We start from the raw sequence: 15935 nt of genomic DNA on the forward strand, positions 1-15935 counted from the left end.
CTATGACCTTACACACATATACACGCACACACCCAACTCCTCGCCCACGAGAGTTGGAGTAACGATTCGAAGCGCAGCGATACTGAAATAATTTCAGCCCTGGGCAGGATTCGAACCAGGTACCGCCGGCACCGCCGTACTGACAGTCTGGGACTCTACCAACCGCGCCTTCTTCGTTACACATATGTGTAAGTTTTACTCTTATCGTTGTTTGTGTGTGCACATACCTACATGTGCGCACATACACGAATACATACATGTATATCGGGTCACACTATTACCCGTAGATGGTTTACATATTCTACCAAGCTCTCATCCGGAAGGATAATTGCTGTCGATTGCGAGTCCGGCACGTGATCCAAGACAAAGATGGCTTCCATACAAATAGATTGAGATAGAAAGAGAGAGACAGAGAGAGGGAGGGAGGGAGGGAGGGAGAGAGAGGGAGAGGGAGGGCGGAAGAGAGATAGAGAGAAGGAGAGACAGAGAGCGAGAGAGAGGGATAGAGAAAGAGGCAGAGAGAAACAAACTCGCTTCGCTTCGCTTTGCTTCGCCCAGAACCGGTTTCGGAACTTAACAAGCGCAGCCGCAGCAGCGGCTCTCTCAATCACGCCTCCACAGCACAACACAGCGCAGCGCAGCACAGCACAGCCGTCACAGTTCAATGCTCACTGTGACCGCCACTGACCCAGGCTACACTCAGGTATTCGTTAACTTATCCCTTGATGGTGAGGAGATTACGGCGGGAGGCGCTGAGTACCTTCGGCTGAAGCCGCCGACTTTGCCCTATGAGGCGCTTTCTGGGAATTGGATAGGAGTGCGGGATTCGAACCCACAAATGAGCGATTGCGAGACATGCACGCTTACGTTGACGCCACTAGAGCGTCATGGGGGAGAATCTTCGTGTACTTTATTCTGTCTGCCGGCAGGCGATTTTATTCAGCCAAGGGGGGGGGGAGAGTCTATAGAGACGTGGAATGGTGAAAATTAACTCAGTAAAGACATGATTCGTGGTTAAGTCTTAACTGGCTTTATGCTAGTTAGCGCCAGACGATTTTAATCAGCTTTAACCTTAGTTAACTAACTCCCTTGCCAAGGTGACAGACTTCAAAAATTTTATTCTGGCTAATCGAATTTTATTTTATCTATTATTCACCGCCATGGTCTTGGTTCACGTGTTGGATTCGTGATCGACAGCTATTAGCCTACCCTCCCGGATGAGAGCTCAGATCATATATGACCGATCTATGGGTAATCCTGTGACCTTACACGCACACACTCCCAACTCCCCGCCCACGAGAGTTGGAGTAACGACTCGCAGCGCAACGATACTGAGATTATTTCAGCCCTGGGCGGGAATCGAACCCGAACTGCCGCAGTGGCGGCCGCGAACGCTACGTCGAGTTGTGTGTGTGTGTGAAGCTATTGCATGTTACAGTCAGTTCCGAGAAACTGAAGTTATGAGGCAATAATGCTTTGGGTGCTTGTGTACTTTTTTTTTCTCTGTCTCCCACGTCGCCATGGACTTAATGGTCTCCTCTATGAGCACGTTTTACCGTTACAATGTATTACCAGACAAGGCAGTTCAGAGAAGAGTCTTCGCCGATTGAATAAAATCATCTGGCGACAGTAAGAACAAATATATGTCCTGTTCGTGGATAAACAGTGAAAGGGTTGAAGAGGAGGAGGAGGAATATGAGGAGGAAGAATAGGGAGAAAAGGAAGATTAGGATGAGGAAGAGGAAGATGAGGAGGATGAGGAGAAGGAAGAGGAAGAAAACGACGAAGAGGACGAGGAAGAGGAAAAGGAGGAAGAGGACGAGGAGGAAGAGGAAGACGAGGAAGAGGAGGAGGAAGAGGAAGACAAGGAGGAGGAGGAGGAGGACAAGGGGAAGGAGGACGACGAGGAGGAGGAGGAAGAGGAGGACGAGGGGAAAGACGACGACGAGTAGGACAAGGAGGATGAGGAGGACAAGGAGGAGGACGAGTAGGAGAACAAGGAGGATGAGGAGGATGGGGAGGACAAGGAGGATGAGGATGAGGATGATGGGGAGGACAAGGAGGACGGGGAGGACAAGGGGGGGGGAGGAGGAGGAGGAGGAGGAGGAGGAGGAGGAGGAGGAGGAGGAAGAGGAGAAGGAAGCGAATGAGCAATCCTCGCCCTCACCGTGGTTTGTCATGTCAACAACATCCTTAAGATTCGTGACGTCATGGGTATGACGTCACCATCCGGCCCAAACACAACTCATCCACTCGATTTTTTTTTTTTTCTATTTATTTTTATTTAGCGATTATACGAATATATTCTTTTTTATATCTTATAAGGCTTTCCTTACATAACGCGGGATTGGAGGAGACAGCAAGAGACCATAAGGTCTACACTAGGCAGTTCCTTGTCCCTAATTACCTGTTATCCCCATCCATACATTCTCATTTTCTCTTAAAACCCATAGTTTCATCGCTCATTACATGATTACTAAGTTTATTCCATTCATTAACTACTCTGCTGGTAAATAAATTCCTCCCTATTTCCTTCTTAAACTTAAATTTGTCTCACTTAAATCTTTAGTTCCTTCGTTTAAGGGATGACACTTCCTTAGATGAATAAAATAGTCTGAGTCAGAATAACATATATAAAGTGCGTCATCGCGGTCAAGGTGTCAAATGGTCCCATGACCATATTTGGAAGCGACTATGTCGCTGCATCCGTCAGCGGTCGAGTCGATGTCTGAAACAATTTCTGTTATCACGAGACGAATTTGATAAATAAACAAATAAAAAAAATAAAAATATAAACAGAACATAAATTTGTAACACCAATATAATAAATAAATATACAGTACAATTAAAACTATAAAAAACAAATAAACAAAGTTCAGTATATGTATGAATAAATAAATAAATATTTAAAAGAATAAAGAGAAAATAAATAATGTGACGTGAATAAATATAAGTAATATATGTAGAGTACAATGAAACATATAATTTAAACACAAACAATTAAACAAACGAATAAATAAATTAATAAAATAAGTATCATAACATAAATTTAATGGATATGCAGTGCAATTAATCTCAGAGAAATGAATGACTGAGCACAAGTAGATAAACAAGTAAGCAAACACACACAGCAAATAAACAAATACATAAACAGATAAACAGAGTCCCATAACCAGAATGATCCTGCACTCCAAACACGACTACATACTTTATTCATTTGTTTCCGGTGCAAAAGATAATTCTAAAGAGCTTGGAACGTCAGATAAAGTTCCGGATAATTCCTGACTAACCCGGATTTTGACCCCCTCTCCCTCCCCCCGGCCCCCTCAGCTGAATAAAATAGTCTAACATTAGACAGAAGCAAATCTCTACAGCGTGACGTCATGGCGTCACCATAGCAACTAAGTTACGATGTGACTGCACCAACGATGGGTACCTGAAAGTGGTGGTCCCCCGAGAAGGACGTCGGAGAGCATAATCTCCCTCCAGGAACGTCAACACCTTCACTTCCATATATGGACAGTGCGTGTGTGTGTGTGTGTGTGTGTGTGTATGTAGGGGTCACGTCTTCATGGCACTTTCATCCCTTGACAGTGTCTTGAGCTGGTGCCAACTCTGGCACCTCCCGACTGTATGGACGTATCTTGACCAACACCAAGACTTATGATTCGCTGTTGACACATCGCGATAAAGGTCTCCTTTGCAGTTCTTCTCGTTGTCAGATCGACCTCACCCTTCGTCAGGAGCTGTGGGGAGAAGTGTTCTTGACTTTGCAAAGGGCCACGACCCCCCGGGGTGTGCCGTGAGGGGGCTCCTGCCGAAGTCACTGACGAAGGGTCTGAAGGGCACTTGAGTTAAACCAATGCTGATGACTATAGGGGTCTTTTGATTGCTCTGTCGTGTGTGTGAGTGCGTATGTATGTATGTATACGTTTGTGTGTGTGTGTGTGTGTGTGTAGGCGTGAGGGTTATCAGTATAAAAGCTCACCTAACTACGAAGAAAAAAGTGAGTCACCAACAATGCAGTTCCAACAACAGTTCACCTCGGCCACATAACTAAGTCAAGAGGTGTGCCGTCACGTTAAAAGAGAGAGAGAGAGAGAGAGAGAGAGAGAGAGAGAGAGAGAGAGAGAGAGAGAGAGAGAGAGAGATGAAGAGGAAGAAGTATACCCAGGGGCATTATTCTAACCTAAAAAACACAAAGCCTGACGAAAACATTGTCTTGTCTTGCTCGCCATCTTGAGCCAACATAAACACCTCTCCCCTGGTGACGACGACAACAATGTCGACATTTTGATATCAGAGAATTTTTGCCCCAGCCTACTTACGCAACACATTTCATTCATTCATTTAAATTTATTATAATCATCATTATTGTTATCATTATCACCATTATTATTATTATCATTATTATTATTATTATTATATGGTGATTTATACTATTTTCGGAAGCCAACGGAGGGATGCGAAGGGGAGGGGGAGGAGGTCGTCGACGACTTCTCCAGGTGGGTCGTCCCCTCCTTCGGGTCCTCGGGGGCGGAACAGCTCCGTGTAACTGTTAACTTACTGGTTTTTCAAACAGGTCTTTATTTTTGCACTAAAATTAGTGTACGCTTGTGTGTACATATGCATAAACAAGCTAGCGTACACATGCACACGCACACACTGTATATATATATATATATATATATATATATATATATATATTGCTTTGGTGCATTACTTCTGACCCAGGAGGTGGGCGGGAGACCGGAATGGCCTGTTTGTTTTTCCCCCATGATCTTGGATCACGTGTTGGACTCGTGATCGACAGCTATTTCCCTCTCGGAAGAGAGTTCAGAGCTCATATATGACCGATCTATGGGTAATGCTGTGACCTTATACGCCCGCACACACCCAACTCCCCGCCGACGGGAGTTGGAATAACGACCCGCAACGCAGCAATACTGAAATTATTTCAGCCCTGGGCAGCCGGGAACTCTACCAACTGCGCCACGAGAGAGAGAGAGAGAGAGTGTGTGTGTGTGTGTGTGTGTGTGTGTGTGTGTGTGTGTGTGTGTGTGTGTGTGTGTGTGTTTGTGTGTGTACACAACACCCATATCGATGTTACTTTTCCTGTCGTGAAGAGATTTTTTTCGTCCTCTCGGTAAGCTCCCCCAGTGGCAAGAAGGTTAAACAGCGGGCAGAGAATCCACACCGTTATAACGCACAGATATGGTTGGGAGTTGTTGTTGATGCTGGTGGTGGATTGCTGTGATGAGGAAGAGGAGGAAGTGGAAGAGGAAATGGAGGAGGAAGAGGAAGTGGAGGAGGAAGAGGAAGAGGAAAACCTGGAGGAGGAAAAGGTGGAGACGGAGGAGGAAGAGGAAGGGTGAGGTGGAGGAGAACGAGGAAAAGAGGAAGAAGAGGTAAAAGAGGAGGGGGAAGAAGAGGAAGAAGAAGAGGAGATGGAGGACGGGTAAGAGGAGGAGGGGAAGAGGTAAAAGAGGAGGGGGAGGAGGGGGAAGAGGTGATGAAGGAGGGGTAAGAGGAGGAGGAGGAGGAGGAGCGGGAAGATGTAAAAGAGGTGGAGGAGGAAAAGAAAGAAAAGGAGGAGGGGGAAGAGAAGAAGGAGGAAGAGGGGGAAGAGAAGAAGGAGGAAGAGGGGGAAGAGAAGAAGGAGGAAGAGGGGGAAGAGGAAATAAAAGAAGAGGAGGAGGAAAGAGATGGAGGAGGAAAAAAGGAAAAGGAGGGGGAGGAGAGGAAGAGGAGAGCAGGAAGAGGTGGTAAAAGAGGAGGAGAAAGAGGAGGAGGAGGTGGAGGAAGAGGAGAGGGAAATGAAGTAGGAAGAGAAGGAAAAGGAGGTGGGGGAAGAGAAGGAGGAAGGGGAAGAGGTAAAAGAGGAAGAGGAGGAGGAAGATGGAGTAGGAAGAGAAGAAAGAGGAGGAGGAGGAGCAGGAGGAGGAAGAGAAGAAGGCGACGGAAAATGCTTCTTTCCTCCCCCTTCTCCTCCACCTCCCTCCCTTCCCCTTCCCCCTCCCTCTCTCTTTCTCTTTCGCCAGAACAAATCTCACGAAACGAATATATGACCCAAAGAGATTAAAAGGGGTTAACCTCGCAGTTGATTAAAATCGCCTGGCGGCAGCCAGAACAAGACTGGCGAAGGGTTCGCTCTAGAAGAGGAACGTGGGCAGAAGACATCGAAGTCAGACGGAAGACTTTCCCTTAAATGGTCAATGTGGCGAAGAATTCCGTGTCGATATATAAATATATATATATATATATATATATATATATATATATACATATATGCTAACTAGAACACGGGTACGTGTTTTCACTTATGCAAAGTAGACCACTTGGAAAAAGAAACTAACGAAGCAGAGCGCTTTCGTATATTATATCTTCAGATGTAATATACGAAAGCGCTCTGCATCGTTAGTTTCTTTTTCCAAGTGGTCTATTTTGCATATACATATATATATATACAGATAAATAAAAAATAAATAAAAATAAAATAAATAAAAATATCTTTACCTTAGTTTGCAATAGAAATAAATAAATAGATGGATGAATAATAGAGTATACATGATTTTCATCTATTCATTGAGAGAAAGAGAGGGAGATATATAATGAAAGAAAGAGAGGGAGGGAGGGAGAGAGATAAAGAGGGCGAGAAAAGGTGAGATATAGAGAAAGAAAAAGGACGAAGGAGAGAGAGAAAAAGAGAAAAAAAAAAGGGAGAAAGGGAGAAAGAGAGAACGAAAAAGGGAGAGAGGAAGAGAGAGAGGGAGAATGAGAGAACGTGGGCACAAATTACGCAGGAGAGGAGATTTAAGGATGGCAACAGAACGTGGGATGTGAAAAAAAATGGTCAGACTCCGATCATAAAAGAATACTGCGTGACTCTGGTCCGTAGGGGTGCCCTTACGGGCCCGGGTTGGGGGAAGGCGAGATCACTTCAGCTTGACCTAACTCGACCTGTACGTTCATTACGTCTGTCGCCAGGCGATTATATTCGATAACCACTTGACGACCTAACTTGACCAGTTTCCTTGGTAAGTTCCCCCAATGGCAAGAAGGTTAAACACAGAAAGAAAACGGCAGCTGGTATGCCCCTCCCCATCCTGGTTCGCCACTCATCACCAGCTGCATCAGCTGCTCTGTCTGTCATCCTCTCCTCCTCCCCGTCCACTTCCCTGTCCATCCCACACTCTTCATCAGACAGGAACTCTCTCTCGCCCACACAACCCCTGGTCAAGCACCTTTCATAGGATCATCACCGAGGAAGCGGTAAAATAGGAAGGACCTCTGGGCAGCTAACAGGAAGTATTAGGGGCCCCGTTTTGTATACCTTGAGATCGGGAGGAGGAGGGGGGAAGGGGGGGTTGCGGTGAAGCGGCGGCTATTCCCTCCTCCCTCTCCCCCCCTTCGCTCTCTCACCTCTCTTCTCTACCCTTGCTTGACCTTGTCGACTTGGCTTTGCAACACAATCGACTTTATCTCAATTCTTTTTAATTTATTTATTTATTTTTTTGGTCAAAAATGACACGAATAATACATAAAATAATTGTCGGCAAATAACATGTAAACATAAAGATTTGTTATGCATTAAAATCTCTCCAACTGTTGGATAATTATTTGTTTTTATTACGTTTAGTTTATTTCGTAAAATTCAACCGTGCACGAAAATTGGCAAGCGAAAGTTACTTACATGTGACGTACAAAGTTCTTCCTTAGGATCCTTCATGTCCTCCGCGAAATATCACGACTAATTCCAGACCGTTTTCTGTCATTTGCAGATTCCAGGCAAAGTCATCTAGCCTCTGCTTTCCATGGCTAAATTCACCGGCTAGTGCTTATCGCTAACTGCATAGCTACTTAGATGCATCTATCCACTAACGCAATTTCACTGTATAATATCATTTCCGCCTGCAGCCACACCTCTCACTCCTTTGGTGGTCAACGCTCAACTGAGGATCCGTTGCTGTAATCCTACTAGCATTCCCATTTTCTACCACCGATTAAAGAAAATGGTCCCCCATCAGCTGACGACGTAAACACCGTACATTTGTGTTTTGGTTTGTATTTTCCCAGTGTGATGGTAATGGTTTTAAATTGCACCAAGATCTTCTTACAGCGAATTTGCCAAGTTAACCGTCTTTGAGATCAGTCACTTTAAGTGGTAATCCGTGACAAGGTTAGATAAAGATCTTCAAAAGAATTAGGACAATCTGCATTACGAAAACATTCTGCTATTTAGCAAAGGCTTCATACTGGTTTCTGGTATTTAGGACAATGTTTTTTTTTATGAATTATGTAAATCAGTGGCATGCTTGAAGAACCATACACTAAAGTGAAGGCTAAGGAGTCAGAGACTGATGAAAAATATTGAAATAATTCAAATTGGTATTAATTATAACAAATAATGTTGAATTTTCTTAGATGATGAACGAAATGAGGAGTACAAGAAGTTTTACAAAAGTAGTCCAGATATTGCAGATGTAGTTTGTAATACTGTAGAAAATTAGTTTTATTAAGTATTAATTTTTTGTTAATTTGGGTACTAATAATTTTTCCTATTTCAGGAAGTCGTTAACTGGGGATAAAAATGTCTAGTAAGTGATCTAATTATTATGTTGAACACTAGTCACTAGGTTTCATGTTTCAATATATATACATGGGTTAAGCGGTTAATGATGAGTCTTCCATGTGGTGAATAAGATTATCATTATCCTGTACTGGAACATGATTGTGTTCCAGTATGTATTTTTTTTTTCCGTTTGTACATACATACATATACCAAGGCTTTTTCCCCCTTTCAAGGGAGGTAGCCAAAAAGGGCAAGGCATAAAATCACTCCCACCCATTTCATCCCTAAATACACTCCACACCCCTCCCACTCATCTGAGCACCTCCTGGATGACGGGTCATCCCTGCACCTTGCCCACCGCCCTGGGTCAGAAGCAGTGTCGCAAGACACAGCACATCCACAGCAAGGCCGCTTCATTTAATTGGCGACCCCCCCTTACATATAAGGAGAGGACGGGGAGAAATCCCTTTGGGCTGCGTCAAAATTTGCTCACACATACCACCTCACTGCCCATTCCTCCTCATGCAATCACATCATCCATATACAACCATTCTCCACTCACCTCTGTCTTCCGTCCTTCCTCAACAGACATTCCCCTCTTCCCCAAAGCCCCCTTCACCCCATCCATCCACCTCATCCTAGGACGTCCCCTCATGTTCACTCCCTCCACATCTGCCTTCCATACCTCTTTTACTAGTCTTTCTTCACTCATTCTTTCCATGTGTCCAAACCATCCTAATATTCTTTCATCAACCCTATCTCCCAGCTCCGTTTGTAAGATCTATTTTTTTCTATTGAATGGTTAGGTTAAGTTAGGTTACGAGCTATTGGACAACATAAATTCCATATTAGATATCCATGGTTGTGTGTTTCTGGAATTTTACCAATCTTTTAAGTGTGAGAAATTTGCGATTCAATAGAGGATTACTTAGAAAGTGTAGTGCTAGCTGGAAGCCTGTAGTCCCACACTATCTAGCAAGTCTTCAGGTCCTCAGAGAGTTGTGTGACATTCTAGATAGTCTTATTCAGCACAGGTGTGTGTGTGTGTGTATTTACCTAGTTGTATTATACAGGAAGAGAGCTATTGATCATAGTGACCTATCTTTGTATTTTTCAGCATCTAGTTTGTTCTTAAATTCTTGTATAGTTTTTGCACACACTGTTGCCTCATCCAGTTTGTTCCAGATATCTACCACTCTGTGTGGGAAACTATTCTTTTTCAGATCTCTTCTATAACTATCCTTTTTGAGTTTCTTTTCATGTCCTCTTGTTTTTCTCTTATCCCACTTTAATAAATCATCTCTGTTGAGGACTTGCATTCCTTTCATAATTCTGTAAATGGTCAGTAGATCTCCTCTTTCTCTTCTTTGTTCCTGGGTTGGTAGTTCCAGTGTGGACAATCTTTGTTCGTAAGTCAATTTACAGTGGTGGTGCCATCTTTGTCTTTGTGTGTGTGTGACAAAGTCCAAAGGATAAATTAGTGTAATTTCTTGGACCCATTGATGCCTAAGCGGACATTTTTTTTTTTTTTTTTAATTATTTCAGTATTATTACTCATTGTATTTTGTTATTGCTGTTGCCAGGCCATAATATTTAAGTCAGAGTTGTCATGGGATTGAAAGGTAAGATACAGTCATTCTCACTGGGAAGCTGAATAAGAAAAATATTTGCCATAGTTTAAGTAGAAAATTGAGTCATGAGTTTAACATTGCTAATGAATTATTAATAATTTTCTTTGTCCACAGCATTACGTCTTGGTCTCATCCAATTAGCCGTGGGAGCTACCAAAGCAGATAATGTTGCAAGAGCTGTGTCCAAGATCCAGGAAGCTGTATCCAAAGGAGCACAGCTGGTTGCATTGCCTGAATGCTTTAATTCACCCTACGGAACAAGTAAGGCTATGAATACTGTAAAGCAGCGATCATCAACCTTGTCCTATATGCAGATGCATTGGTGATGTAATATTGATGAAAAAAAAAAAAAAAAATCCTTTTTGTAGCTTATGTGGACCTAAGTCTTTGTGACTGCCAATGACCTAATGGAGGTACATCAACAACACAGAAATGGACAATAGCCATCAAAGTACTAACAATGAAGTGGAAGCAATCAAAATGCTATGTACTTTTTTCAATCAGTCAATTGTTCTATTTCCTCTATACCTCTTGTAACACATTGTGTCTTCCCAACCTTGTTCTCTGCTTTGCCTCCGCATTTCTTACTCGATTCATTCTTGTAACACTTACCATATTTCAGTCATCTTTTCTTTGCCTCTATAGCTATGCTTCATAAACTGCTGTGGCTATAATTACTCCTTCATACTACCCCCTGCTTTGCATGACCCATCATCCAGGAGGAACCAAGAAATGAGGGAGGGAAGGGTGGTGAATGGGAGTGGAGTATGTAGGGGATGAAATGGGTGGGAGTGGAATTCTCCCCTTTGACTTTGGCTACCTCCCTTGTAAGGGGGAAGAAGCCATTGGTATATGTATGTACATACATACATATACCAAGGCTTTTTCCCCTCTTACAAGGGAGGTAGCCAAAAAGGAAAAGGCATAAAATCATTCCCACCCATTCCATCCCTGAATACACTCCACACCCCTCCACCCTCCCTCTTATCTTAGCACCTTACCTTAGTATGTATGTATGTTAGTATGTATGTATGTATCTTATCTTAGTATGTATGTATGTTTATTTATTTATTTATTGTTATTTTTTCAGGTTATTTTCCCAAGTATGCAGAGCCCATCCCAGGTGATTCAACCAATGCCTTGAGCAAAGCAGCAAAGGAACATGGAGTGTATATTGTGGGAGGATCCATTCCAGAAAGTGCAGACAACAAAGTCTACAACACTTGTACAGTTTGGAACCCGCAGGGGGAAATGATTGCAAAGCACCGTAAAGTAAGTCGGTATCCTGTACATTTTATGTGTCATGCTTTGTAGACCTACGACTATCTCACAATAGCCCTTTACAATTTTATTATTATTATCATTTATTTATTTTATTCTTTTCTTTGTGGGTGACAAACTCCTTTGCAAGGTGTTCCATAGGCTGAATAAAATCATGTGGAATTCCTTAACGACCATTATTTTTGTGAAGGAACTAATTGATACCTCACCAGCCACTTGTCTACACACCAATCAGAACCTAACATTGTGACATTTGTCTATGCACATGTCATACTCAACATTGAGGAATCCCATGTACAAAATGAGGCCATCTTGATCCATTACTATAACAATGGAAGCTCGCTGGTTGAGCAGGTTAGGGCGTCATTACTTGTGGCGAAGGTCGTGGGTATGGTGGTTCGAACCCTGCCACCAGTAAAGTTGAACTAAGGGCATGGTTCATTAAATTCCACGTGACAAAGTCCTCTGTGAGGGGCACCATCCAAGCCTTCTGATAGGTGGGAGTTTGTGACATTAAACCATATCATCATCACTATAAGAGAGATTGCCAATCGAGGCATGCACTCATTCCCCACTTATTTGTCTTCTTTTTAAAAAAAATTTAGCTCCTTAATGGACGAAATCTGTTCTGGTAATCTTTGGTCGAGGCAGTAATGCTCCTGTCTTTCACAGATTCACTTATTTGACATTGACGTTCCCGGAGGAATTACGTTCAAGGAGTCTGAAACGTTGAGTGCAGGACACTCCTTCACCACTTTCGACATGCCAGGTTGCAAAGTAGGCGTCGGCATCTGCTATGACATCCGCTTTGCCGAGTTGGCTCAGATCTATAATCAGATGGGTAAGAACCTCTTATTAATATGTGTATGGTACATGTGGATGGTGAATGGGAGTGGAGTATGTGGGGATGAAATGGGTGGGAGTGGATGATTTATGCTTTTGTTTTTTTGGCTACCTCCCTTGTACATACATATATACATACATATGTACCCATGTTCATATTAGCAACATACATATACCAAAGGCTTTTTCCCCCTTGTAAGGGAGGTAGCCAAAAGACAAAGGCATAGAACCCACTCCCACCCATTCCATCCCTGTCACACTCCACTCCCCTCCACCCTCTTCCCTCCTCATCTTGGCACTTCCTGGATGACAGGTCATCCCTGCATCTCACCCACTGCCCTGGGTCAGAAGCAGTGTTGCAAGACACAGCACATCCACAGCAAGGCCACTTCATTAAATCGGTGACCCCCCTTCTCTGTCCCCTCATGCAGAAAAGGAGACAGAGAAGGGGGAAAAAGCCCTTGGTATATGTATGCATGTACAGGAATACCTCACTATATAACCGAGTTGTGTTCCCAGCTGACTGGTCGCAATGCGAAAATTTGTGTTTCGAGGTGGGTTTTACACATAAATAATAGGGGGGTTGTGTTCATAGACCCTGTCAACCCCCTCCTCAATTTTTGCCTCCTGGGGCTTTTGCATACACTCAACATTTGTTTTACCTACTTTATATCACTCAGTAATATAGTGAGGTATTCCTGTATATGTATGCATGTATGTAATATACTTCTTGTAGGTGAATCTGGTGACCATTGCTAATTACCTGGGGGGAGTGGATCTCTTATAAGAAACTTTCTGGGGGCAACAGATTAATTGATAGTACTGTGAAGCTCGCTGGCTGAGCGGATGGCGGTTCGAATCCTGTCACCGGCGAAGTTGAACCAAGGGCATGGTTCATTAAATTCCACGCTACAAAGTCTTCTGTGAAGGGTACTGTCCTAGCCTTCCGATAGGGGGGAGTTTGTGACGTTAAACCATATCACATACCACATTGCTGTTTTTCCAGGATGTAAATTGCTCCTCTACCCTGGAGCTTTCAACACGACCACTGGCCCTGCGCATTGGGAACTGTTACAGCGTGGACGTGCTGTTGACAACCAGGTATGTGATATTATTATTTAGAGGACCACAATGGAAATACATTGAGGACCACAATGGAAATGCATTGAGGACCACAATGGAAATACATGCTTTTTTTGTGTTATCCTCGGCATTTGTAATTGTTATGTCGAACTATGTGTTCTGTTCATTATCTGCACTTCATGCCAAATAAAATTACTATTATCATATAATCCTGTGTCTTGTTGTATTGAATCTGACCTGAACAGTGAGCAAGGGACGGTGATGACCCTTCTTCCATAAGGAACTTTATGTAAATACGTGTATACCTTTTAAATGCTGCAGGTGTATGTCGCAGCTGTGTCTCCTGCTCGTGATGAGAGTGCCACCTACCATGCCTGGGGACATACCACAGTTGTCAACCCATGGGGTGAAGTCATTGCCACGACTGAGCATGAGGAAGGCATCGTCTATGCTGACTTAGGTGAGTACATACAGACATACATACATATATATATATATATATACATATATATATATATATATGATCATTTTTATGACAGTCGCATGTAGGAGATTCAGACCCACTGCTTTCAATCACTGTAAGATTATGATTCCAGGTTTTGAAGCTTTTATAGTCTCTGTGGAGGAATAGGTAAAGGCTCTGTGAAGATAATCTTATGGTGACTGAAAGCAGTGGGTTCAAATCCTGCATGCAACTGTCATAAAAATTATCAGATTAATGTCGCTGTCATTAGCGAATTTCTCTCACACACACACACATATATATACACACATACACACACACACATATATACATATACCAAGGGCTGTTTCCCCCTTACAAGGGAGGTAGCCTAAGTCAAACGCATAAATCCACTCCCACCCATTTCATCCCCACATACTCCTCTCCCATTCACCACCCCTCCCTCCCTCCTTTCTTGGCTCATTTAGGTGAGTAATTACAGTATAATAGTACAGTATCACGCTTTTTGTATCCTTTGATTGATATTTATTCTCATTTATTTATTCAACCTTTGTCTTTTCAGATTTAGGTTATGTAGAAAAGGTTCGTGACATGGTACCCATTGGCAAACAGAAACGCCATGACTTGTACGGAATTGTCAAGAAGTAACACTAGGACAGTCTTGTAGGAAAAAGATTTGTGCATATAATTTTGATAGTGCATTATTTCTGTCCATGTCTCAAATACTGAAAAACATAGGTATTTCCTAAAATCTTATAACATGATAATGATGTAGTATGGTTTATTAAGAAAAAAACTATCTTTACATTAAATTGTATCCTCTCTTTTTCTGCACAAGTGGATAGAGAGGGGGTTTGGTCATTTAATGAAGCGGCCTTGCTGTGGATGTGCTGTGTTATGCAACACTGCTTTTGGCCCAGGGCAGTGGGTGAGATGCAGGGATGACCCGTCATCCAGGAGGAGCCAAGATAAGAGGGAGGGAGGGGGATGAATGGGAGTGGAGTATGTGGGGATGGAATGGGTGGGAGTGGATTTTGTGCCTTTGTTTTTTGGCTACCTCCCTTGTAAGGGGGAAAAAGCCTTTGGTATATGTAAGTTTTACTACAGGGCATGTTTACATTTCCAGCCTATGACCAATATGATAATTGAATGGGTTTTTTGACAATTTTTACATACATATACCAAAGGCTTTTTTCCCTCTTATAAGGGAGGTAGCCAAAGTCAGAAGGCATAATTCCACTCCCATTCACCACCCCTCCCTCCCTATCATCTTGGCTCCTCCTGGATGATGGGTCATCCCTGCATCTTGCCCATTGCCCTGGGTCAGAGGCAACGCAGCAAGACACAGTGCACCCACAGCGAGACCACTTCATTTAATCGGCAACTCCCCCTCTCTGTCCCCTCATGCAGAAACATTGAATAACATAAACAGTTTAATTTTGTTCTTTTTGAATATACAAGTCTTCCCAGATGCAGTAACGGATCAAAGCATACTTAATGCAAGAATTGATTATCTGTTGTGTAATATATTTTATCTCATTTCCCTTACTGATTAAAAATTCTTCCAAATGCAGAGTTAATCAGTATTTGTGAGCATGATCACTTATTTTGCCTTCTTTATTGGTTGTTAACATTTTGTTTCATACTACCTTTGATGCTGTCAGTGATGTACTTATTTTGATTGGGTGGCGAAAGAGTTTAAGACATTTTTTTCATATATATGAATTATTGGAATTGGGAATACCAGTCTGTAAATACAACTAATGAAATGTATAAGTAATTTTTACAATGTGTATCCATCTTGTATGAGATGATGAAAGCAGCAAGCACTCCAAAATGTGATATTGTTGACAAATGTGATGCCTTTATTATGAGACATTAAGAGAATAAAATATATTTGAGAAGAGGGGGTTTTGATTTCATACATGTATATACCAAAGGCTTTTTCCCCCTTACAAGGGAGGTAGCCAAAAGCAAAGGCATAAAATCCACTCCCACCCATTCCATCCTCACGTACTCCACTTCCATTCACCCCACTCCCTCCCTTTTATCTTGGCTCCTC

General features: G+C 42.7%; 2 protein-coding genes across 5 annotated transcripts in view; one reads left to right on the forward strand and one right to left on the reverse strand.

Moving 5' to 3' along the window:
* The window catches only part of LOC143033273 (uncharacterized), a 62816-nt gene extending 54869 nt beyond the window's left edge, over positions 1–7947 (reverse strand). Inside the window, exon 1 of the mRNA XM_076198516.1 lies at positions 7694–7947. Within this exon, the coding sequence (XP_076054631.1) occupies positions 7694–7695 (2 nt within the window). The 5' untranslated portion in view covers positions 7696–7947. The remainder of the gene's footprint in view (positions 1–7693) is intronic.
* A 2-nt stretch (positions 7948–7949) lies between these two features.
* Positions 7950–15777, forward strand: LOC143033274 (omega-amidase NIT2). Of its 4 annotated transcripts, none has more exons than XM_076198518.1 (8): positions 7950–8060; positions 8568–8597; positions 10318–10464; positions 11294–11475; positions 12157–12325; positions 13334–13428; positions 13732–13870; positions 14436–15777. In XM_076198518.1, exons 2-8 carry the CDS (start codon positions 8591–8593, stop codon positions 14519–14521), a joined length of 825 nt encoding a protein of 274 aa, XP_076054633.1. In that variant the 5' UTR covers positions 7950–8060; positions 8568–8590; the 3' UTR covers positions 14522–15777. The 4 variants fall into 4 exon arrangements, with proteins under 4 accessions (XP_076054633.1, XP_076054635.1, XP_076054632.1 ...); XM_076198520.1 differs by having other exon boundaries at positions 8014–8035; XM_076198517.1 differs by having other exon boundaries at positions 8045–8265.
* Positions 15778–15935: the final 158 nt, after the last annotated feature.

This window comes from Oratosquilla oratoria, chromosome 15, assembly GCF_046742065.1.
Source record: "Oratosquilla oratoria isolate Oo_2021 chromosome 15, ASM4674206v1, whole genome shotgun sequence".
NCBI lineage: Eukaryota > Metazoa > Arthropoda > Malacostraca > Stomatopoda > Squillidae > Oratosquilla > Oratosquilla oratoria.